Source organism: Panthera tigris, chromosome C2 (genome assembly GCF_018350195.1).
Source record: "Panthera tigris isolate Pti1 chromosome C2, P.tigris_Pti1_mat1.1, whole genome shotgun sequence".
Taxonomy (NCBI): Eukaryota; Metazoa; Chordata; class Mammalia; order Carnivora; family Felidae; genus Panthera; species Panthera tigris.
The window spans coordinates 61740971-61767603 of NC_056668.1; the positions used below are offsets into that span (position 1 = coordinate 61740971).

The 26633-nt window shown below is 36.9% G+C and overlaps 1 protein-coding gene across 4 annotated transcripts in view; it reads right to left on the minus strand.

Moving 5' to 3' along the window:
* The window catches only part of LOC102957482 (limbic system associated membrane protein), a 649275-nt gene that overhangs the window by 294168 nt on the left and 328474 nt on the right, over positions 1 to 26633 (minus strand). For 2 of the 4 annotated variants that reach the window (XM_007098641.3, XM_007098640.3), the window contains exon 2: positions 8106 to 8338. In XM_007098641.3, the coding sequence (XP_007098703.1) occupies positions 8106 to 8338 (233 nt within the window). Of the gene's footprint in view, positions 1 to 8105; positions 8339 to 11683; positions 11724 to 16247; positions 16324 to 26633 lie in introns of those variants that run through there. The other 2 variants (XM_042999166.1, XM_042999167.1) reach the window with 2 other exon arrangements.

The following is a 26633-nucleotide window of genomic DNA, read 5'->3' on the forward strand; positions in this document are numbered from 1 at the left end:
ATTGTCCCATGTGATATTATGTAAATGTAAGGAAAATAACTTGTAGTATACATTGGATGTATCTAAACTAGCATATGCAGTTCCAAAATGGAATGAATCTCCACTCCCAAAATCATCCTAATCAACATTAAATTCTGACCATAATGCATTAAAATTAGTATAATTGTATAATGATTCAAGATTTGAATATAGCTGATCATTTATTGGCATCTGTCTTCAGGTGGCTTTCTTCTTTTCATGGAGTTTGGGTTTTTACATGGAGCCAACTCTGGGTTCTAAAATAACTTTGTCTCTATTCCCGTATTGTTTTGTCATCTTCAGGAAGGACAAATGCAGGTTAGAACAGAAAGCATGTGGATGTAAATAGTTGATTTAATTTCATGTCTAAAAGGTGGACTGCAGATACATATAGAGAACTTGGGGATAGTAATTAATTTTGAGTGGATGGGCTTGACTTAAATGAAATTTGAATCCTTCCCACAGGTGGAATATCAACTTAAAACCGCAAACAAAATAGAAGCTCTGAAAACTGAGTAGAAGTTATCTTTTTGTAAGAGACATTTACATTTGTAAGGAAAATCTCCATTTTTATGGGTGTCTCTTTTGATGTACCAGGAAGAGGGGGGTGATTCTAAATCTCTAGAAACTCTTATTAGTATAGAAGGCATGACTTAGATCTGCACAGCAATCTTAACTCTGGTTTACTGTGCTTTTCCTGGTAACCTTCCACAACTGGCTCCCCACTGACAACACCTTTTGTCATAAGCCGAGGATGGCATTCAATGTGATGGCTTTGGGCATTTTGGGGAGTTACTCAGTATTATTGGGTCTCTTGTATGTATACAGAAGGTATACATGTTGTTAAACATTTGTTTTTCTCTTGCTAATTTGTTTCATCCAATATGATTCTTAGATTAACTAGAAGAACTTTGAAAGGTAAATAAAAATTTCTACTCCCCAATAAAGTACTATTCACAAATATTTTAGCCCCAAACTTTCACTTCTTCCTATATTACATCACCTTTCTGATGGCTAATGTAGATACTGATGTCCTAATAGTCAGAACCTGGCCTTTTAATAGCCAATCAAGAGGCTATATTGTCTAAAAAATTAAGCTGAGGAGTAGGAAAAATAGCACACTTCAGCATAGAAACTCCAAATAAGAATTCCAGTTAATCATCAAGATTCTCAATAACCAACAGAATTAACCCTAGATCAAATCCAACTGAAGAAGATTTAAAATTCTTTATTAGATTGCTTTAAAAATGTAAAGAGCTCCAGGCTAAGTTCAATTGGAATGCAGTAGCAAATATTTTACATGAATTTTTGTAGGCAATGTTAAGTTACTGAAAAAATAATCAATGCAACATAATGCTAATTAAAGAAAGGAAAGAAGAAAGATGGAAGGGAAAGGAGAATAAAGTAAGTACAGTAGTCCCCTTCTTAATTTGCAGGAGATACATTCCAAGACCCCCAGTGGATGCCTGAAATCATGGATAGTACCAAACCTTACATGCATTATGTTTTTTCTTATACATACATACATATATACATACACACTTATGATAAAGTTTAATTTATAAATTAGGCACAGGAAGAGATTAAAACAATAGCTAATAATAAAATAGAACAACTATAACAATATACTATAATAAAAGTTATGAGAATGTGGTCTCTCTCTCTCTCCCTCATATAAATTATTCTCTTATACTTATCCTTTTTGTGATAATATGAGATGATAAAATACCTATGTGATGACATGAAGTGAGGTGAATTACACAGGCATTGTGATGTAGTGTTAGGCTACTATTGACCTTCTGACTATGTGTCAGAAGGAGGATCATCTGTTTCCAAACCACAGTTGACTGTGGGTAAATAAAACTATGGGAAAAAAAAAAAAAACTTGGGATAAAAGGGAAACACTGTAATGAAAGAAGGGAAAAAAAAATAGATTATGAGATATAAAAAGGACACTTGCTTGGAGTTCTGGGTAATACGTTTAGATCAGAATTAGAATGTTTAATAGGATTTAAAATGCTTCTAAGAATTTAAATCTTAGAAACAATAAGTTCTAGACTAATATTCATGAAAAAAAATAAGTTTGTGTTTCTAATATTTGAATTTTTAATTATTAAATTAAAAGGGAATCTATGGACATTACAGTTGGAAGTCAATATAGATATTCTAAAATTAATGAGGTACAAGAAATTGGGCTTTTTAAGTGTGTGGATTCGAAAAAGGAAAAAAAAAAGGCCAAACATGGTCTTAAAAGGAAGTCCCACCTTCATATTTTTCCCATAATTATATTGGTTTAATTAAGGTAATTATGCAATAAATTTCCTTACAAGTAATAGATTCTCAGAACCAATGTATATGACTTGAGTCACAGTGGTGAGAAAAATGTCTGACGTTGTATTTAATATTACAGTGAAATTTAAATATTAACTTAGAAATACATTTCAAAAACCAATTAAAAAAACATATCCTCAATGTTATTATATGCAGATGAGGCCATTTCTAAAACACCAGTAATCAAATTAGAATAGCATGAAAAGAAAGCAAAAGATACAACATGGAAATTACCATTCTTGTATGGATAGCTGGCTCAAGAATAATGTAATAAAAATTTGAAAATATGATTAATGTAGTAAGGGATGGTGAATGGGATATTTAAAAATAAGTCTCACATTTTAAAAATCCTGTCATGTTAGGGTATCCTTTGTATTTACATATACATGGAGATTCTTAATGTTATAGTTAAAAAAATTTGCACTCTGGGGGCCACTATTCCCAGCACTCAAGGACATCTGTTTTCTAGAAGTACATAGGTTATTTTACTTTATTTTATTTTATTTTATTTTATTTTATTTTATTTTATTTTATTTTATTTTATTTTTCTATTATAAGGCTCTAGTACCTGCTCCACAGAACTTTAGACACAATTTGATGCTGTGTTATATAGGAAAATGAGCAAGCAGGCAGTAGCAAATTCCTCTCATTAATTGCTTAGATCCCTAGCATAGTAGATCTTGGTTTTTCACAAATATCTGAATCATCTGCAGAACGCAGTGTATTTGCAAATTTTGGCTGTATTCCCAGGGATTCTGGTTCAATTGTTCTGGGAATGGTTCACAGGAATCTATATTTTGACTAGTATAATAAACCAAAATGTTGACTTTATTGTAGGTTAAGTGAGGATCACACAAAGAGAAACGTTGTAAATGCAAGTGCCTTCATCTGTGGCATGATCAGATAAAACACACCATAGGTGGATAACCTTTCTAGAAGAAAAATACATTATTAATAGGAAATGTGTCAAAGTGCTCTGTTTATTTTATTAACGTTAATAGTGATGTTTTCTTTCTTAATCTTTTGTCTCAGAATCTATAAAGAAAGTGGTGTGGAAACCAAAATATCTGCCTTTAGATATGAGTCCCACCATTCATTAAGTATCTCAAATGTATGTTCATATTTGAATGTTCATTGCTTCCACAGATGCAACATTTAATATCACTAATCACAAGTCAACCCAGAGATCATTACTGATTTGTATATTTGCTGATGCAAAACTTTCACCTGTATATCTCATGAGGAAGGTGTGTAGAGATGTCATTTAGCTGAATATTGAGTTTAGTGAACCATGCAGCATATTTATTTCAACACTGGATATTTTATGTGTAATGACCCTCATGAACTGATAAAAACTTAGAGAAAAATGTGGGAGATGTTAAATAGTCACTAATATGGTGCTGATACATAGAAAAGGAATTGAGAAAACAAAACCTGAGAAACATAAAGTATAAATACTTAAAAATTTATAAAGTTGAGATTTTTGAAATCTAGAGTGGTTTTTATGTCTCAACATTTTCTTTTCAGCCTCGATACCTGAAAATGGACAGTTTTGGAAGAGAGGAGAATTTCTTTCGACAAAACTAAGCTAGGTAAGCAGTTTTGGAGGGCCTAAGATATTACCATGAAATGTGAGGTTTTTGTCAATCTACCTATCGTCTATCTTATGCCCAGGGATATCATTGCAGTATCTTAGGAGTATTTGGGGGGGGGCGTGTAACACTTTAGGAGTATTTGGGGGTACAACACTATCTGAAATTAAATGAAATTACGAATGAATATTTCCCCAGATGTTCTTAAGGTATACAATTCTTCTAAATTAGTGGTTCTCAAAGTGTGGTCCTTATACCAGCATCATCATTATTATCTGAGAATACGTTAGAAATGCATATTAGCCCCTGTCCCCAGAACTACTTAATCAGAAATTCTGGGGAGTTTCACCAATCTAAAATTTAGCAAACCCTCCAAGTGTTGCTGAAGCATGCTGAATTTTCTCCTTAAATATTCTTAATAAATGTAACTAAGAATTTAAAAGTGATGTTGGTTTAAGAAGCCTTTTAGAATCCTAAATAAGTAAAGCCAAAGACTGAATGCTAAGGAAAAGGACAACTGAGGAAAATGGATGGGAGGGATCTAAAATAAAAGCTGAAAGAGCCTATCACAAGGGTAACAGGCAATACATGGAAGCAGCTGTTAGATTCTGGGTAGTACCCCCAGGGCAAAAGTGAGCCTTCTGACAAATACTGGAGCAGCAGCAGCAACATGGTTATCATAACACCATCATCACCGTCACCAGTCACCATTATTATCATCTTAATGGGTGAAAGAAAACACACGATATCCAGACACAGGGCTAGGCACTTACATAGATCATCTAATTTAATCCTTACAATAGGCTTAGGCAGACTTAAAATTTGAATTTTATCTCTATTTTACACATGACAAAACTGAGCCTTAGAGAAACAAAGTAGTTTATCACCAAAATTATTTAAGTAGAAAGAAAGAAAACTGAGATACGAAGCAGGAAGTATGACTTCAAGGCCCACATTCTTGACTGCTATTCTTTACTGATATCTCATAGCAACTTAGAGCTAAAGGTGGCCTCACCATTAAGCAAGGAAAAAGAATGCAGTATTTATTTAATGGGTAGTTAAATTGGATTCACAGAAACTATGGAGAGTGAGCAAGGCAGAATTTGAAAAATTCGAAAGACTCTTACATTTTGAAGGAAGGTGCGATGGGGTTGGAGGGAAGAAGAGTGGCAGCTATACCTAGAAACAGATTCTTTGATGTGATGAACACATAGGGTTGAGGCACAGAGTAGGAAGCAGAGGAAACAGTACGAACAAGCAGCACGGGAGATGGAACCACTGATATAATCACCACATTTAATGCCCTAAGGGTAAGTGGATCAGCCATCTGGTGCAAGATATAAAATGGCAACGTCCATATAGTTTGTCAGAAAAATCCCCCTTCACGACTCAGTCTCAAGGAGGAGAAGATCCATTCTTCATATTTCTTATAAGTATAGGCTTTGCTGCTCCTTATTTTTTCCACAGCAATGTGATTTAAAAAAATACAATAATATCTTAAATCACATAGATACGGGTTTGAAACCCTGTCCTAAGAGAACAGGCAGCCTTGGGCAGACTCCTTATTGTCTCTGAAGTTTAAGCTTTTGCACATTTTTAATAAAGTTATTAACATCTAATTAATAATAATTTTATTAGAATCAAATGGGACAAAGAACTACAGCTTTCAGAAAGAATTGCACCAAAATGTGTACCTTTGGCATGCAGATTATTGGAATTGAAAATAATCCAGACCTAAAGACTTGGGAAGAAATGTTGACCTTCCCCCTAATTGCTTAAAAAAAATTAGGTGGAGGATCTGCTCCAGCAAGAGAGCTATCACCATAAATAACTACAGTATAATATGAACTAGGTGTGGTCAATAAGGAGGAACCTTGTAAGCACTGTTGATCAACGACCTCTCTATGTCCCATTGTTTCTGAATGGCCCAGTAATATTTGCTACCAAACATTGACTCTTTTTCATTTTCCTGTGAATTGCTTTCCTTCCATTTTCTTCTCAGTCCAGCAGCCCATTCTCTTTAGCCCATTCTGAGACAAACTCATTTTACCTGGCTGTCTTTGTACTCTCATGTTTATGTGGATTTCCCATATATATGAAATTAAATTTTATTTTTTCTGTTAATCTATTTCATGTCAATTTAATTCTTAGACCATTAGAAGAATGGTAAAGGGTAGACAAAAATTTCTCCTACACAACAGAATAAAAGTACATGGCACTTAGTAGATTCTTTTCCATCACTTAATATTAAGATAATTTAAGTTAATTTCACTTATGCTGCACCTCTAACCCTCTCAGGATTAGCACATTTAGTTCATAACTAAAATGTATGCAGATAAGTAAGAAAAAAATGGGGGGGGGGAAGGACATGGAGCATTTGGTGCTAACAGCTGATTTAAACATAAATCTATTAGTTCTTAAAGCTATCAAAAAAATTCCCTTCCAGTAGAAAGTGCTTCAGATTTGATTCCTGGCCTGCTTGGCTCCAACTTACTCCCTGAATTCTCTATGTGACCTGGAGCAAGTAACTTAAATTTAAGGAAATTCTGTTTCCTCACCTAGAATCCAAGGAATATAATACTCAAATTGCCCAATTTTACTTAGTATAATACACATACACTTTTCCAGTTGTGGTGTCTAGGGCTTTCCAATGACATTAAAGGCTATAAAGGTATTAAAATTGTGTAGGAATCTCATAATGTAATATGGAGCTGGCCATAAAACTAGGTATCTAGGCTTCCTCTGCCATTGCATATGGTAGAACTATTTTTATTTTGAGGCAGGTGTGTGTGTGTGCATGAGAGAAAGAGTCAGAAAGACAGAGACAGAGAGACACAGAGAGAGAATATATGTGTGCTTGTGGTTTTGAGGGAGCTGGTAAATTAACCCATTTACGTATTTACACATCTCTGGTTATGTTTACACGTTTAAATGGGCTGCCTGAGATCCAAGCCCTGATGTACCATGTTATGGAGCTCGAGCACTCTGTACCAAACCACGAGGAAAACATTCTATGCTTTGACTATGATAGGAAATTTGCAAGTCCGTAGACATGTTTTTTACAAGCAATAAAATGAAGCTGTCAGCCATCGCAAATGGACCAAGATAGAGGTCACATGACTAAACCACCTCTGGACCAGGCAGTCTCTGATGTATTTTACTCCAGTTTCAATCTATTAATCAGAGGAGTTGGGAGAGCAATAATTTAAATGCTGCAATAATCAATTCCATAACACATTAATAGAAGCTACAGTCAAACTTTCCCACACCACTGACTGCACTGGAATCCTGACAGGAGCCCTAGGGCCATGCCTAATTTGCATTAAATTTACATAAAATTGTAAATCAAGAATACATGAACACAGCCCTAATATTTGTTAGTGCTTAGATCTTTTCTGATAGATGGATTGGAACTGCTAGTGGTTTGACTTCGCTTGCAATAAAACTGTGCAGCTGATCAGCTTTGTTCTCATTCTGCAATTATGAGAAAGGGACCCATGAGAGCTATAGTTTGGGGGCATGTGTACGCCACTTACGGTTTTTGTCCTATAAAACCATGACTCAGATGTGCCCTTAGGAACCCCAGTCTAGAAGCAGATTGTCCCCAATAACTTTGCAAATCCTTGTCATTAGATTTGCTCACAAATAACTTACCATTAAATGGAGATATAAATTACAAAGAAAGCTGGCCAGCTGAGAGGATATCAGGCCCCTGAAAATTTTTATTTCCAAATTATACTTACTATCACAAGAACAGATAATTAGTAATATTCTTTATGCTGAAGATAAAAACCAAGCCTTCAGCAAGAGTCATCCAGTACCTAAAAGTTGATGAAGTGGACTTCACATGGTTCTAAGCATTGTCTGTGTTCTTGTTACTTAGTTCCAAATTATTTCAACAGCCATAGCCTTTGCTATGTGCTTTTATACTCAGGGCTAGAAGAAAATATTCTTACCAAGAGTACTGGCTCACAGTGGCAAGATTCCTCTTTCTCCTTAGTCCTTTCATTTTAAGTCTATCCTTTTAGAGAAAAAATAGATACTTAAACACAAAATTGCATGTGAAAGGTTTTTTCAGAAAGGGTTTTGCAAATATTTTATACATCATGTTAATTTTTTTCTCTCACCTCTCCCTTACCACCTACCTATCCCACCTTTTCTTACCTTGCACGATCAAGTAAACTTGGGAGGTCTTGGGCTCATGCTGTGTCTGAACCGAGCAAGTATAGGAGCCCTCATCATAGACATCCACCTTCTGGATTCGGAGGCTGTATTCCAGAGAATGGCGTTTCTCCAGCTCAACCCGAGGGTCCAGAGACCATTTGTCATGCCCAGCAAAAATGATGCCAGAACGGTTCAACCAGGCCACCTTTGAGTTCTTGTCTTCTACAACGCACCTGGTAGAGCAGAATAACAACATTAGAAACTTAGCCATACCTGTATCTGCATTCATTCTCCACATTGCCTTCAATAAGACCAATGAAGAACAATAATTATATACAGGATGAATTATTGCCATGCCATTTCTTAGAGTCCTATGTATTGTCACTATTTATCCTAAGATCTATTTACCATTCAGTGGATGGATGTAATTATATTAGACTCAGTTTAGCCATAAACAATCAGTATGAAAAAAATGCAGGCAAATAAATTTAGATAGGTATTGACTTCCCACTGGATTTTCTTCTTCTTGTCTAGGAGAAGGTCATTCACGCAAAACTCCATCTGTTTTAGTAACATAATTTGACAAGTGATAATGTGGCACATTTCCTGAGTTTTGAATTGTATGAATTCTTTCATAAGTATTTCCTAAATTTCCACAAGAGTGTGATGGTAGATTTAAATCATGCCCCACTGCTATAGAAATTAGACTAGATTTCAGAATTTGCTTTGGATTCTTACAGGTTTGGAATGCCCTCTCCCAGGAGTGAGAAGTGTGTGAACAGGTCCAAAGGTAAGAAGAAAGGTATTGTGTCAGGGAAATCAAAGCTAGCATCTTCTTGCCTATGTCTGGTTCCAGCTGCTGAGGGCAGCAGGTTGTCTGCTGGCAAAACAGCTTGCTACCAGCATTTCGACACATCAGAATGAGTTCAATATTTTATGGGAGATGAATAAACCAGTTCCATGGTTCCTATTCTATGAAAGATGAAGGGGAAAAAATGTTTATTTTAATAAATACTTATTTTTAAAAGCCTAACAGGATCTCTTTCTGAAACTTTCGAGAAAGAGGCAAAGAATCTGGAGAATCAATGGATTCTCCATTGAGAAGGGGTAAATGCTTCATGGGGAGGGGCACCTGGGTGGCTCAGTTGGTTGGGCGTCTGATTTCACCCCAGATCATGATCTCGTGGCTTATGAGTTCGAGCCCCAAGTCGGGCTCTGTGCTGACAGCTCAGAGCCTGAAGCCCACTTCGGATTCTGTGTCCCCCTCTCTCTGACCCTTCCCCAGCTCACACTCTGTCTTTGTCTCTCTCTTTCTCTCTCTCAAAAATAAATAAACATTAAAAAAAAATTTTTAAAATGCTTCATGGGGAATATAGTTTTCCCCTTCAATTTCAGCAAGAATCAGGAAATGGAAAAATTGAGCAACAATCTTCTCTCTGTATCCCTTTGGCAAGATTTATGTCTGCCCCACAGGGAGATTGTCCCAGACCCTGTTCACAACTGTAGAGCCATCTGCTCAGCACTCTGAGGCATGAGGGATAGAGAAGAAGCCAGGAGCATGACAGCAGAACAATTAAAATACCATGTTCTTTATTTTCCGAGCTGAGCCCAATCCAGGTTTTCTCTTAGGTCAAAAAAGCCAGTTGTAGAGATTCTGTACCTATGCATAGATAGGAAATTAATGCCTTATCTACAGGCTGTCTACAGTACCTATACAGAGGCCAACCCATCTTGCTTAAAAGCAGAAATGCTGAATCCTTTTAAAATACCTCACCTATCGTTCAAAAGACCCCCTTATCCCATCATTTTTAAGTGAACTTAATATTTTATTTAACACGAGAATTTTATTTAATGACTTGAATTCCATGATATGCAGGTGTCTCTTTTCTTCTGCATTTATTTATTTTCATAAACATAAGTAGATGAAATCATCATTTGGTATCTCTGTTACCCAATATGGGTCTCTGCCATGAAGATATTGTTGGGATTAATTATAAGTGCTTGATAATTTAGAATTTCTCCATGATGGAGTACAAAGCTAACTTCATGGAGGCTTGATGCTTCTTTCCAGACCTGATTGTACTTTTCCTGTTCTACTATTTTGTGTCATCATTTCTCTGTCCTTCATGGTATTTGTGGCACTTCTTAAATGAGAATCATTTATGAGTTAATAGGCTGCTTTGCTGCATTTCTATATCATAAATGAAGTTATTGATATGGATTTACTGTGTTCTTCTTTCCTACTGAGAAGAATGGAAATTGACCTCTGTAAATGCATTTTAAACCTTTATCATGTACCTCCTTGCACTTTTCTCATCTAGGCAGCTCAACACACCAGGAAACAGATATGCTACATCATAGGGAGGTACTCTGAATAATGTCTAGCCCCAAATATGGCCCTAATATGTTCAATTTGGAAAAAAAAAGACGATACAACATATTTTACATAGATATGGCCTACAAATCAATTAAAGATAGATATTTTGCCCTATTCATTTAGGCGCTTCCAAAAATTTATGTTATGTAATCTTAGGTATTGATAAATGCCTCTTGTTAAAGTGACAGCATCACACGCACAGGGAGGAGGACAGACGATTACCTCTTTTACACTTCCCTCTCCCAAACCCTACGGCATCCACAAATGAATTGGACAAATTTCCTTATGAGCACAAGGTAGAGGTTCTAAGTCAGGTGTTTAGGGTCCTCTGGACATTTTAGCAATTTTTATCCATGGGAAAGTTAAAATTATCACATAGATCATTATTCCAAACTATTCTCTGACAATATTCAGATCTATCTTACCTAAAGAAGTAATTGACTATTATAGCAAAATTGCCAGACCCATAAAAGTGCATCTACCAAAACAATATATTATATGAAAATTTGCTATGACAATCTATATAACGTCTTATTTTTACATTATGTTTCTTCTTACATTTGTTTTCAAAATTTACCTTTTACTTACAAATAAACACACACACATATATGTATATATACACACATATATACACTCACACTTTTTACTAACTTAGTATGGTTACCCAAGATACTAATGTACATCTTGGCTATGTAGTATTTGTTTTTAATTTTTATTTTATGTAAGCTCCACACCCAATGGGGAGCTTGAACTCACAACCCTGAGGTCAAGCAAGAGTCATATGCTCCATTCCCTGAGCCAGTCAGGTTTCCCAACAATGTAGTATTTTTAAAAGGTAAACGACTCCTCCAGATATTTAAGGTTTTTTTTTTTTAATGTAGCCAGTGGTTTCAAAGTAAATATATTGACTCTCTAAAGTAGAAAATAATCTTTTTACAACATTACAAAACTTTCATACTGAAAAACGGCAAACATAATAGTTTCAGAACCAATTTAACTTTTCAGAATTTTAATATTTTTATTTAAGGTGGTAACTATTTCAAACCATAAGAAGTGCACAAGAGGAAAAGACTGAAAAAGTCAAAATAATCTCAACATGTAGAACTTATCTTTGTTCAGTGAAAATAACTAGTGACACACAGTAGTCACAGAGCACCTAGTTATTCAAAAATGGTTAAATGCCAATTTAATGCAGACCCACGTTCCCAGCATGCACTGACTGGCCAGCAAGCATCATGTGCTCCCATATAGGAAGTGAGTTGGCTTAGCTGTGCATTAGGCATTCCTCTAGAGTAAATGAGAATTCTCATGCCATGCCATCATGACATAATAATGAGTTACCCCCCCCCCACCCCACCTCGAATGCTGCTTCAATACCAGCTAATCTAGTTCAGAAATGGATACTTAATGACTTTATCTTCAAAATCAGCCATGGCTACAGCTGGAAACGTGTGAAGAGATGTATTTTAAAAATCTATATGTGTTATGTATTGTTTAGATTTAATAGAGTGTTTCTTCCAGGAGTTTACAATGCTGCAAATCATTCCAGGATTTAGAAAGGACTGCTCCTTTAAAAGAGTGGGTGTTGGTGCCAAGAAGAGAGGGGCAGAGAATGTCCCTCCACTTCAGGTGGGATTTTTTTGGCAGGCAACTGAGAACATGGGGATATAATACATCTCTCTCTAGGAAATCTTCTATTATTAGTATCCCATCCTTTTATTTGGCTCTTCTTATGACCTCACTGTACTCCACATTGCATTAGAATTATTTGCACTTATCTTTCCTTGTATGCTTATTAATGACAGTGACCCTCCTGATTCACCTATGGAGCTCTCAAGGGACCTAACAGCATACACCCACCATGTGCACAGTAGGCGCTCACTGAAATGTAGAATAAATAAACTGAATTTAACGAACTGGTATTTAACAAGTATCAAATATTTATTAATTATCTAAGAAGTGCAGATGAATGGGTAATTATTTTAACATTTCTTAAGAAATAATTAAAAGTATCAGATACAGGGGTGCCTGAGTGGCTCAGTCGGTCAGACTCAGTTATGTCAGACTCCTGATTTCAGATCAGATCATGACCTCACAGTTTGTGGAATTGAGTTTTGTAATGAGCTCTGCACTGAACGCGTGGAGCCTGCTAGGAATTCTCTCTCTCTCTGTCTCTCTCTCTCTCCCACCCCTCTCAAAATATTTTTTTTTTTAAAGTATCAGATCCAAAGGTAAATTTACAGAGAATTATTGAGTGTGGTATTAACATAAAAGTGAAGGACAGAAACGTGTATGCTCATTGTTTCCATTATGAAGAAACATCATCCCTGGGAATTACATACTCTATGTCACATGTGAAAAAGTAAAAAGAAACATAAAGCAGTAGATAAATGTTTACTGGCTTGCCCACTTTAACCATGAATCTGCAAATATCACGTGGGTTACTTACCTTACCTATGGGCTTGAGATTTTTGTTTTTTAAATCAGCTTTGAAAAAATTACAGGAAGGGCAAACAAACACATTTTTATGTTCCTCGTTCCGTATATCTGCAGCCATAAAACTGTCACAAAAAATCAATGCACCCATAAAAATCTCAAGCATCGGATCTCTGCAAACACTTTATACCAAGCATATTATGTACATTTATACAAACAGGTACATCGACAGCTCTACTCATACTGTATAAGCCTGCTTCTAAAACGATGACTATAATTGGAGGCAGAAAAGAAATGCTAAATTCAATCTGTAGCAATAGATTTCTTAATAGCATATTTACTGACAATATATCCATGATATAATCTGGTGATACAGATCTACCAGATTTTAAGCCTGTTCAATTGCCTCTAGGCACATCTATTCATATTTAACAAATATTACTGCTAAAAATGTACCAATTTACCATTAGAATTTATCCAAAGGTTCCTTTCTTTCTGAAGAATATAATCTTGTATTTATCCGTTGATCACAAGTGAGAACATTTGCTCAATCTTTTACCAGTTATTGATCCTCATACTTAATTGTAAGGATCAGGGCAGTGGAACTGGATAGGTAAGAGATTTATTTTAAAAATTAAGAAAGAACAGTGAGATTAGTGGTTCTCAAGTGGGGGTAAATCATGCTTGCAGATGATATTTGGAAATAATCTGGAGACATTTTTTTGTTGTCACAACCTGAAGTGGGGAGGTTGCTAGTGGCATTGAGTGGGTAGAGGCTAAGGATGCTGCTAAAGATCCTTCAAGATAAAGGACAACCTCCACAATAAAGATACCCCAAATGTCTACAGGCCTGAAGCTGACAAACCCTGAGTTAGACCACTGTCTCTTGGTTTAAATATCTGGTAGCATATGGCAAACGTCTACAGTGTAATGGTGTTTTTTTATAAGCATATGCATCTTAATTTATAGACACTTAACTGCCACCAGCAAAGTCCCTGAATCGTAAGTCATGCTCATGACAGAAACACCACAATGAAGTCTAGTCATGCTGTGGTTATAAGTTAGTAGTAAATGAAACATGCCCCTTTGCTGTGTTACTTTATATATATTTTTTAACGTTTATTCATTTTTGAGAGACAGAGAGAGACAGGGCATGAGTGGGGAAGGGGCAGAGAGAGAGGGAGACACAGAATCTGAAGCAGGATCCAGGCTCTGGGCTGTCAGTACAGAGCCCGACGCGGGGCTCGAACTCACGAACTGCGAGATCATGACCTGAGCCGTGGTTGGGCGCTCAACCGACTGAGCCACCCAGGCACCCCACTGTGTTACTTTAGTACCATAATTATACATCAAGATAATCTTGCACAGACAGTCCCCAGATTACAATGCTTTGACTTAAAATTTCTTGACTTTACAACAGTGTGAAAGCAATACACTTTTAGTAGAAATCATACTTTGAATATTGAATATAAATCTTATCCCCAGCTACTGATATATGGTCAGTTACTTTCTCAAGATGCAGGGCAGTGGCAGTGAGCTGTAGCTCCTAATCAGCCATGCCATCACGAGGGTGGACAACCGATATGCTGACAACCATTCTGTTTTTCATTTTTGGTACAGCATTCAATATATTATATAAGACATTAATACTTTATTATAAAATAGGCATTGTGTTAGGTGAATTTGCCCAACTGTAGGCTAATGTGAGTGTTTTGAGTACACTTAAAGTAGGATAGGCTAGGTAAGATGTACGGTAGGTGAGGCACTTTTGATTTAAGATATTTTCAACTTATGTTGGGTTTACTGGGAGGTAACCACACCATGAGTCAAGGAAGATCTGTACACAAATGATGGTGAATGGGGAAGCTATAACCTGGTTGCTTCCTAATTTAATGCTGGAGAAATCATTTAACCTTAGTCTTTTTCTTTTTTTCTCTACATAAATGGGTCTGTAACATCCAGAACAGATAAGGAAGAGTCAACTCAATTGGGGCAATTTGAGATTTAAGGAAATTATTAACCTTTCTTAATTGGAAAGCTACTTTTTAATTAACTTTTATTATTTTTCACATTTGTGACTCTCCCTTACATGACATGTAAGACATGTAATGACTCAAGATGTGGATGGGAAAGAAGTATTCAACAATGTGCTGGCCCTTTATTTTGATGCTGTTTGCTGTGTAAACTTAACCCTACAAACAAAATCCTTACTGAATCCACCACACTATCATGAAATGTAGAAGGAAATATTCTTGGAATAAGACCTAAAGTTGTCCATTCCCAGCATTAGTGTGTGAAATCAAGAATTGCAAAGGATGGAATAATGTAGGCTCTCTGGAGTCAGAAGTTCTTAGTCTGACTTTATCATATTATTTTAAGTATAAGGAATTCCAGGAACACTATGCAAACACATTAAAAACAATATATGCCAAATTAGTTAACAAATTTAAATATTTTTATTTTTTATTATTTATTTATTTATTTATTTATTTAATTTTTTAACGTTTATTTATTTTTGAGACAGACAGAGACAGAGCATGAACGGGGGAGGGTCAGAGAGAGAGAGAGAGACACAGAATCCGAAACAGGCTCCAGGCTCTGAGCAGTCAGCACAGAGTCCGATGCGGGGCTCGAACTCACGGACCGTGAGATCGTGACCTGAGCCGAAGTCGGCCGCTCAACCGACTGAGCCACCCAGTCGCCCCAAATTTAAATATTTTTAAATTATTAACCATTTTGGGTCATCTCTGCTTCATTACCATGTTCTGAGATTAAACTCAGAAATTAAGATTATTGTGGGGATTCATTGCTGACCCTTATGTGTACCTGCTAGTCTTGTCTGTAGCAAGTAGCTTCAGCTCTTTCGCTGCCTTGCTCCATCTCTACCTCCTTCTAGACTTGATTTCTGGCTTTTAACCCTGCCTACGCTCTTGGCCTCAATCTCTTGTTCATTTTTAAAAAAATGTTTATTTATTTTTGAGAAAGAGACAAAGAGAGGCAGACCATGAGTGAGAGAGGGGTAGAGAGAGAGGAGACACAGAATCTGAAGCAGGCTTCAGGCTCCATGCAGTCAGCACAGAGCCCAACGTGGGGATTGAACCCACAAACTGCAAGATCATGACCTTAGCCGAAGTCGGACGCTTAACTGACTGAGCCACCCAGGCACCCCTCATTCTCTTGTTCTTATGCATATATGCTCCCTTAGTTTTGATCCTCTTGGACCAGAAACTGATCTTAGTTTGATAATAATTTATTCTTCTAGATTCCTACTGAATTTTAGTCAGTTATCACCAACAGAGTATCTACATGGTATGATAATCTCTCCTCACCCTAGCTGCTTTGCACACATTCATGTACAAGTGCCTGCATGCACCCATGCATATGAACACACACAGACAAGTAGCAACATATATTCCAGAGTGGGTGAGAACAGAGAGGCAGCAAACCACAGGAACCAGATTCAAGTGAATCTATTACTGTCATGAAGATTTAGGAATCTTTACACTTCTGTTGGAATGTTAGGGTAAAAGGTATACTGTTTAGTTCCTGCAGGATAACTGATTTTAGTTCTCACTTTCAGAACACAGGTAATTCATCTACCCTTTTTGTATCTTAGTTTTCTATAAGTAAAATAAAGCTAATGATACTTGACCCAACCCCCTAGAACTACTCTTAGGGTAGTTCCATGAATAAAATGAAGTGATGTACGTGGATGTACATAAATCATGATGTACATGATTTACATCTTTTATAAGATATAAAATAATTTCTATGGTCATATTCATATTCTATCATGATGAGAGTATGGTAGATAAGAAGAAAATAGTTATACATAGCAGTGGCTATAAAGGAAAACCATCGATTTCCCTAGACCATTCAAAAAGTTTCTCTCTTCAGAGAGTCTGATGACACCCACTAAATATATTATTACCCAGACTTTCTGATCAATCATGTAATTCTTTAAATATTCAATTTGCACCAGTTATTTGCATTTGCTATGTTGACAAAGCACCCTCTCTGTGTTTGGGTTATTATCTACTAGAATGATTCATCACCTATAAGAGCAAAAAAGAATCCACAATGGCAAATCATAAAGCCAGGACAGTCTGTCATTTCTAAAGCAATGAAAAGTCCTCCCTAGACATGTTTTTTATCTCTTACTATCAGTAGTGAGCACTTGTCCAGTCATACATGCATCCTTAGATAAGCATAAATATATTATACATGTATTGCTATATCTTCAGGTTCATTTTCTTTAAGAAGCATTAACCCATATCCATGCAGGTGGTACAGGTGAGGAAAGCAAGTAGAGAAAGAGCAGAAATCAACCACCAAATTAAGTTCTGAGTCTATCTCAGCAAACTGTCAATTCTAAGACAGTCTGTGTTCCTCTTGTTTTCACATCAATTGTGTCATCTCTCCATTCACACAGAAGAAATGAATGGAAAACAGTAAGATAGAAATTAAGAAAAAAATATAACGTTTCTTTATTTTTGAGAGAGACAGAGACAGAATGAGAATGGGTTAGGGGCAGAGAGAGAGAGAGGGAGACACAGAATCTGAAGGAGGCTCCAGGCTCTGAGCTGTCAGCACAGAGTCTGACTCAGGGCTTGAACTCATGAGCTGTGAGATCATGACCTGAGCCAAAGTTGGACGCTCAACCAACTGAGCCACCCAGGTGTCCCAGAAGATAGAAATTTTAAAAAGTGGTCAGAATTGAGGCTAAGACCAGGGAAGAACTGAGTTCTATCTCAGTCACAGCTAGGATCAATCCCAGGAATGTTTATAAGTGGTTGAAAATAACTCTTCTAGGTTCTTTCCAGAGTCTCCATTGGTTTAGAAAATAAATCATGATTTTCTTAATTGCACCATAATTCAAGATTCTCCATTTCCTTGTCAGTAGTGAAATGGAAAAGTCATGGGTTCCATAGTTTAGCAGCTTCTGCAAGTTACCTAGTGGAGGAAAGGCAGCACTGGGCATATTTACGGGTTCAGGCTGAGGAGCTAGAGTCAGCTTCCTGCTCTGCATTCACTCTAGCTCCATCAGATCCTTGGTCTGTACTCTCAGGATATTTGCTGACCTTCTCTGTGCCTGAGTTTCTTCATCTGTATGGTGAAGACTATAAAATTTTCTACTTCAATGGGTAGTTGTAATGTTTAAATGCGTGAATTTTAAATATACAGAGCAGTGTCTGGCCCTGAAAGGGTTCACTATTAACAAAGAGCTTCCATATGTTTCTTCAGTAAAACAAGGATAAGGACTATCTTCTCATACAATTGTGATTATTAAACGGACTAAAGTATTTAGAATACCCAGTAAGCTTTGGGAGAGCCTAGTAAAACCTTTTCCCCATCACATTTCATAATTTGAATTTTGGGCATTTCATTCTGTATAAATCCCATTGTTAGGCGAAATCCAGCAACCTCCAGAAACGGTTTAATCCAATTCCTTGCTTATTAACAGGTATTTCTGGGGCAAACTCCTTTTACAGGCCTGGATTCTCTTGCATCTGACACCCCTCTGGTCTCTCTAGTCAGTAGTTGGTCCCCTAAAACCCACAGGTGTTAAATTGAAAGCAAGATGATGCAGTATTATTATGGTACAACAGTGTAAATCGAGGTACTAATGCCATCTGTGAACACTTGTAAGGTTTTTGTTTTGTTTTGTTTTGTTTTGTTTTTGTTTTTGTTTTTTGGAACACCTGTGCACAGGCAGCTTAGGTCTTAAATGCCTCAGCACTTTCTATCAGATCCAGTTAGAGCCGAGGGCAGCCTGGACAGAGGATAACAACTGGTCCATGCTGTACATTGTGATCTACTACAATCTGCTTGGCAGAATTGGGGTTCCTCTTGGACTGGATGAGTCACTGTCTACGCTTTATAAACCCTCAGGTTGCAAGAACAAGGTTTATCTTTTCTTCTTCTCAGTATGTGACTGGCAATTATCCTCTAGCTGAAGTACACGCATCTATAACTCGTTCCTCTCTTTTAAACTACAGATTCTCCTCTTTCCTCACCACTTGGTTGAGTGAGGATGAGAAGCAATCTTAAATTTTGCTTTTGTTTGGATTCTTGCTATGCGTCTCTGTTATTTCTGAAAAACCCCTCTCATTTAGAAGGGGAAAATAAAGCTACCTTTAGGTATACCTTTGAAAGAATAAAATTAGTCTGAGAATCCTGGCTCAGAATTCTAGCTAAAATTTTTACTCGCTATGCAATTAAAAACAATTGCACAGCTAATTAAAGAAAATTTTGTTACCTTCTGAATCATTACAAAGTAAATATCAAATGTATGCTAACTTCTAGAAGTAAAAAATGTGCTCTATAGTTTGCAGAGTTTACTCTTTATCTCGTTCTAGCAGTAGAGGGAAATAAAAGTGCTCATAATAAATTATAATGCAGTTAGGATGAATATTCTATTGCATGAGACATGGCTGTAAAGTCAGGAGACTATTTTCCATAAGTCTTACTTGAAAACCCAGCCCCTTACTTTATAGTCTTATCATACACAGCATTATGTAAATGTTATCACTGGAGCAGAACCACGTTATAATACAATTCCTCATTACATGCATTTAGATATAATTTGGATCAAATTATGCCCTCTAAGACATGGCAATTAATAAATACAGCATGTATGATATAACAGAGTTAACACACAGTAAGTACATAAGTAAATATGTAAGTATTGGGACTGTCTATCAGAGCTACCATTAGAAAAGGGCTCTGCAGGGGCACCTGGGTGGCTCAGTGGGTTAAGAAAAGGGCTCTGCTGTCTAGTTTGTCTTTATGGGTAGAGGCAAAAGAAATTAAGGCAGATGAAAATAAAGAGCAAAAGAAGTCTATTTTTTTAAATGTCCTTTGTGGATACAGATGTGAAATAGGGGCTTCTGGTAGCTGCAAATTGAAGGAACACATATTATCAAACAGATCCATCTTAGCTGAAGGAAATATAGTAGTCCCCTCCCCCCACTGACAAGAAGCCAATAGATCACTGATGAATGCTTATAAATCACACGGACAGTTCTCACATGGAGAATTATAATCATTGGGCTTTTTCTGACTTCAACGTTTGCTTTGCCATCACCCACATTCTACCCCACCTTGACTCCTTTGTTTCCTAACTCCAAAAGTACTTTGCCCACCCCCCCCCCACCCACCTCAGGACTTTCTTTTGAAGGACAATGATGTAAGAAGGTCTTCATCCTTGTATAATATCCAATTCTTATGGCTTTTCTCTTTTCTCTTCACATCATTTTCCCCCCTCACCTAAACCTTTCCTTGAAGGCCTGTCTTGACCATAATAACAATCAGGATGTGAATGGGACTAGGGCTCAAGTCATTAAAAATAGCTTCAGAAGTTACCGAGAAAATGGGCATGAAGGCAAGACTTGATGAATTTGAGATGAAAATCCATCTGTGAAATACTGTAATGAACTCAGCCTACTCCAACTGGAGATTGGTACCTGACACTGAAATCCCCAAACTACATAGAGCCCTGACCTGGGAGGGGGCTGGAGGGACAGGAAGTAACTGGTGTCTGGACCTGGAAGACAGAGGAAGTTAAAGGCCATTACCTTTGGTACTACAACTTCCACCACGTAATTTAATTCTAAAATTTCACAGCCAGTCTCAGTTAGAGAGACACGCAGATATTTCAAGGTGAAGGTCACACAGTGAGTTCTAGGAAGAGTCACATGATTCAAAAGCACCATCTCTACAGCCTGAGAGAATCTGTATTTCATTTTCCCACCCCTCTCTGTCCCTAGGGCATTCTACCTTTGAGAGTGTATTACAAAAGAGGCATCTTCTCTCACAGTGACTCTCAAAATACGGCTGTTAAATGATACGACAGGGAAAGAGAGAGAGAGAGAGAGAGAGAGAGAGAGAGAGGAAGAGCTAAATCTAAGTGAAGATTAATAAGACATTGTTTTGAAATCATTCTTCTATTTCTTCTGGATTACTTATACTACCATTTATGGTCAAGATCTATTGACATGGCACCAGGTACTCTGTTGAAATCTCTATATGTGCTCAGGAACTAGATCTGAGTAGCAGCAAGAATGGCAGGGACTAATTAACAGTCAACATAATGTTAGTGTTATGTTATTAATCATAATGTTGATAGTAGTAGTCAATTTTACATTGACTAATGTCCACTCTCCCCTAAGGACAAGTCACCTCCACCTGGCTCAGTTAAGACCACTTTTAGAAGGATGTTGGTAATCCACTCATAGCCAAATCCCATGTATTTATTTTTTAAGTATTTGTCCTACTTAATCTCTGTATAGCTTTCAACACAATATGCCACTCATTCTTCATTTCCTTGTCTGTCATCCTAACTCCTACCGTTTCTTAATATCCATAATCTGCTCCTCTTTCTCCACTCACCTCCAGGATTGTATTTCTCTTCTCTCCTTGCTTCACAGAGTTGTCTTAATACATTTCATTTGTTGTTTATTGTTGTTTGTTTTTGCTTTAATTATATTTCATCATTTTGGTATCTAAAACAGCATACTCAGCTATTCCACATAGATATCTGAAGGCACCTTAAATTCAGCTTATTTTGAACCAAACTCATCTTCCATCTTATTATTTTCCTCCTTCTAAACCTCCAGTTTCAGTTAATAGGATCATAATCCATCTATTAATCCAAACTAGTAGCCACAGAGCCATCCTTGCTGCCTTCTGCTCCATGTAATTTATATAATCAAATATATTTTTACATTTCCCCCCCAAAGATTGACTCCTAGTCTCCATCCATACTATCACTATCATTGTTTGGGATCTTCTCATCTGTTGTCAATACCGCTTCTAGCTAGCGTTATAGCCTCTGATAACTAACTGGTATTCTGACTTCCGATATTTCATCCCTCGCTAACAGTTACAAAATTCATCCTTTATGCAGAACATACATGAAGCTGATCATGTAATCCTCTTGTTTAAATGCACTTGGTCTTTTTACTTTTCACAGTTCAAATAGATTAGTATAACCTATGTCAGTGCAACCTACCTTTCCAGCTTGTTCTCTTGACATTACAACTCCCTCTCTGCTAGGAACTTTATTCTTTCATTTGGCAATTTCCTACTTACTACACAATCCATCTCAGGTATGCCTTCCCTTGTGATGCATGCTCTAATTCTGTAGCTGCTTTCTTGATTGCCCTAGCATTTTAATTCTTTTTCTGTCTCATCACTATTTTAAAAATGAAGGACAACCATATCTTCTCCATCTTTGGGTCTCTATTGCCTCACAAAATGCCTGACACAAAATTTCTTAATAATTGTTCAATGGATGAGTGAATATGTCAGAATGTTTCTCTTTTCATTTCAAATTCTTAGAGATTTCTGCTTCCAAATACAATCTTGAAGGTAGAAGAGTCTTACTATTCTCAATGGTTTCAAAAGAGGAGTGTGGCAGGAGAAGACCCTTTGGTCTTTTCTAACCCAACCATTTTGTTTTCCTTCACTTGTTGCTATCATTTTCTCTGTCTCTTTCTGCCTAGAAGAGATGATACTATCTTTTTAAGGATGTATCTATGATGCACTCTAATATATATTTAAAAACAAATTTTTTAAAAAAGAAATACAATATGCAGTGGAAACTTAACTCAAAGAATTTCTAAATATATGCTGTATGGTGAAAACATAAGATGTTTTCAAATTCACCATCGCCCCTTTTCTTGTCTAGTGGACTTGAATACTATCCTTGATATTATCTTACTGGTGTCTCCTGCCCTAGAGGTTCATATTTATAGATAGAAATTAATATTTTTATTAATATTTAGATGTCACACCAAGGGCAACATAACCTAATCTTTGTGAACTTATGGAGGGTCTGTGACTAAGTCATACCCAATAATTTCACTGTTCATCTCTAGTGAAATAGGCCAGTTTGATCTCAAAAACTTTTTAAAATTTTTCATTCCCCACTATATTTCACTGTGAAATTAGCAATTATTTTTATTTCAAAATAATAATATAACCATGATGCCTGGGTGGCTCAGTTAGTGAAGCAAACGACTGTTGATTTCAGCTCAGGTCATGATCTCACAGGTTCATGAGTTCAAGTCCCGCATGAGGCTCCATGCTGACAGTATGGAGCCTGCTTGGGATTTTCTCTTTCCCTCTTTCTCTGCCCCTCCACCCCCCCACCCCCATCGTCTCTCTTTCTCTCTCTCTCTCAGAATAAATAAATAAACTTAAAAAAAGATAATAATATAACCAAGAAAACAACCAAGAAGGGCGATAAAGAGGTAGATAAAGTGAAATTTTCTTCACTGATACTTTGTTGTCTGGGAAGCTACTGAATTTAGGCTTTCTAGAGGCTTCCAGTCAATATTGGACACTCTAGATATTCGAGATAAAACTATCTCCAGTCTTTAATATCAGTAAATTTTGTACACTTCTTTTCTCTGATTATTACATGATATAATCTTTTCTTTCTGGATGGCAGTCTACAGTCATGAGGATCATGAAAAACTTCCCCAAAATACAGAATGAGAAAAGTATACGCATTAACACAATGTTTTTTAATGATTTATATCTTGCTTTTTATTGTCCTCAAAGGAAAGATTTCTTAGAGTTCCTGTTCTGTTACCCTCAATCAAGGTATTCTCCCAAAGAATTCTATTAAAGGAATTACTATAGCTCAAGATATGACCTTGTATTCAATCTTCAGGAATCGTGGTGTGGATGGCCTTATTCAGAAGTGGAATATATATATTTTTCTACTAATTATTAAGTATTAATCAGTATATTTATTCTGGCTTGAGTCTAGAATACAGTGATTTAATAGACATGGTATAAATCATACATTTTTGTTTATTTTTTATGTGTCACTTCCGCTCATTCCATTTATTTTCTGCCATCCTCTTCACAAACTGAGACCATGAATCAAAGAAAAAGGCTTATTTATATGTCTTTAACTTTTGCTCTTAAGTAATATGAATCCCTTAATCTTTGTGAACATTCTTTTCTCTAGACAAGACCTACTGGCATGTCACATGATGCTTCACATTAAAATTATACCTTTGTTAAAGTATAAAATTAAGGAAGTCAGAGTCCCTCATTTCTTTAAGTATATCAGTTCAGAAATGATTTGAGCACATAAAAATCTGCGGGCATTCAATAAAAAATTCCCTAACAATGAAGGAAATTTCAAATATACAATTTCCTGTGCACTATTCTACCTCTGTATAACACCTGAATCACAGAATACTGTGATTGAGGGTAACAAAATAGGAATTTAAGAAAAATCTGCACTTAGAGGCCAGAATCAGAGCACAAAAGAGCAAAGAATGTACTGTTCATTAAGGAGATGCTTTCTCTAAGTGAGCCTAAGCTGATTTTCTTTCCCAATCACTGAGTTCTACACAGGGCCCCTGTGGCCCCCACAGAACTCATTGTGAGCACTGTCCACTGAGTCCAATCTCATCATTTCAAACCCCTTTGGCAGTTTTCACTTAGGGATTTCTCCTAATCATCAGCTCTTAGCAGCAACAAAATAGCAAGAGGAAAATAAAGCAAGATCAAAAGATACATATTCAATGCAAAACAGCTCAGCCTTTTAGCCCCAAGCAACAAATAAGTGGAGAGCATTCTCCACAGTGTAGTAAAGTCTGTTTCTGGGAGGCTAATACCAGATGCAAATTTGCCTGAGGCAATGTTAAAAAAAAATCAACAAGCCAAGAACAAAAAGCAAAGGAGACCTGCTTGTGTTTCTTTCCCATGTAGTTCACCCAATCTTTGTCCATCATGTAGGAATATCAAGTATTATTTTACATGTAAGATTAGAAGACATTAAGAATATTACATGAGCTATCAACCCTTTCTATGATATTATTTTTGCCTAAATCCTTCATTTTTAAATAGTGTAGAAGATCAGATACCAGAGTGGCACAGGACAAAGGCGTTGTAGAAAACATGTTTGTTGCAGGGTGATCCTTTGCAGACCACACACAAGTGAAGTAGGGCAAACTTCTCTAAAATCGGAAGACACAATTAACTCTTTCATGGTACTTTAAAATACTAAACCTATTCACCCTACCTCTCCAGTTGGCGATGCTGGGTGTGACAGCATGCCAAAATCTCCCCAAAAGACCTCATGGCTATACCACTCCTTCTCAATGTCAGATGAAAAGCAAGAAGAAGATGCTATAGGCGAGAATGATACTTGACTTAATGCACTTTTACTTGCCATCCTCCTGAAACACACCACAGCTGAAGTGGAAGCTTAGAATTACAGCTGTTCCTTGGGTATCCCAGGTGCTTTCACAGCAGACTCCAGAATTCTAAACAGTGCACGTCTGTGCCTTGAGGATCAACACACACAAACCTAGAAGAGCCATCAACTCTCTGAAAGCCTTTTGAAAGTTTGGAGGGTGGGATCGTTAGCATGTTGAAGACATTTACAGGGCTCTTGGCTACTTTAAGAGGTATTTTACAGTTTGCCTAGATATTTTTTCCCTTTTTTTGCCATAGCTGGTGATACACAGTATAAGATAAGGAAATAAATGATGCCAGCCAGTCCTTTGAGACTCTTCTAGCCACTGTTGAAGCACGTTGTGACTGTACCAACTGCTACAAAGACCTTCCAGCTTCTCATGCAGTCTCAGACTGCCAGGCACATCTTCTCAATAGAAAGAGTTTGGGAGCTGACTGGAGGCCAGCTGGCTGTGGGCTGTGTGAAGGCAACCAGGCACTGTGGCTGAGAAACAGTTACATAGTGTCTTCCTTTGATCCATAAGAAGTTTACTCCCTCTGACTGGTGCCTAACAAAAAGCAATTCTTGACACATGTGGGTTCATGAATTTACACTGACACAGGAGTAAATTCTTTATTTTCATCAATGCCATTAGAGTGTCCAAAGAGCTTATTTAGAATCACTTAATAAATACTGATTTCAAAATGTCCCAACTTTGCAAGTTCAGCCTGTAACACCCTTTGTAAAAACAGATCTTCACAAAGTAATACAGTCCTTTCTCTTTTCCTTCCTTCTCTCCCTTTCACACTCACTTTTTTATCATAGGTTATGAAAAATTTGTGAAGTATGTTATTTGCACAGATTTGTAAGACTGTTATTAGTTTATTCTGTTTCATTAATTCTGATAATTTATCAATTAATTTGGGTAATGACATTCATTCCCTTTTTACTCTTCTTCTAATAGGAGTCTTCTAATGAGGGCCGTTATTGGCTGCCTATTTTAAAATGTGGTTTCAGTGAGGTTGAGCTGGTCTCGGTAAAGCATGTTTTGAAAAATCAAGTGAACTCTGGCAACCAGTTGGCAACACGGGAAAGCCCCTCTGCTTCTGCTACCTACACTGAATTTTCAAAGGCAAGGATGGGGAGAGGAATAGAAGGGTTTGGAGTGTAGAAGACAGCTTCTCCTCCACTATGTGAAAGATAATTACTCAGTGGGATTTACCTGGACGAAGCCCTGTGCTCTAGATGAGGCCTGCTTTCTTGCAAAGATAAGACTTTCTACCTGGATTACAAAACAGAAAGTTACTTTTTAACCTGGGATACTGAATAGCTATGCCAGAGAAATTGGAGCTCTGCAGATGTTTTTAACAAGGGAGTTGAAGGTCAGGAGAGGGACACCCCTCAAAAATGTGGATCCTGGGTCTACAGCCGATCAAAACCAATCACTTCTTTAGTGATAGACAGTATGCAGGTGTGTGCACCTTCACAAATAGGCTCAAATATATGATGA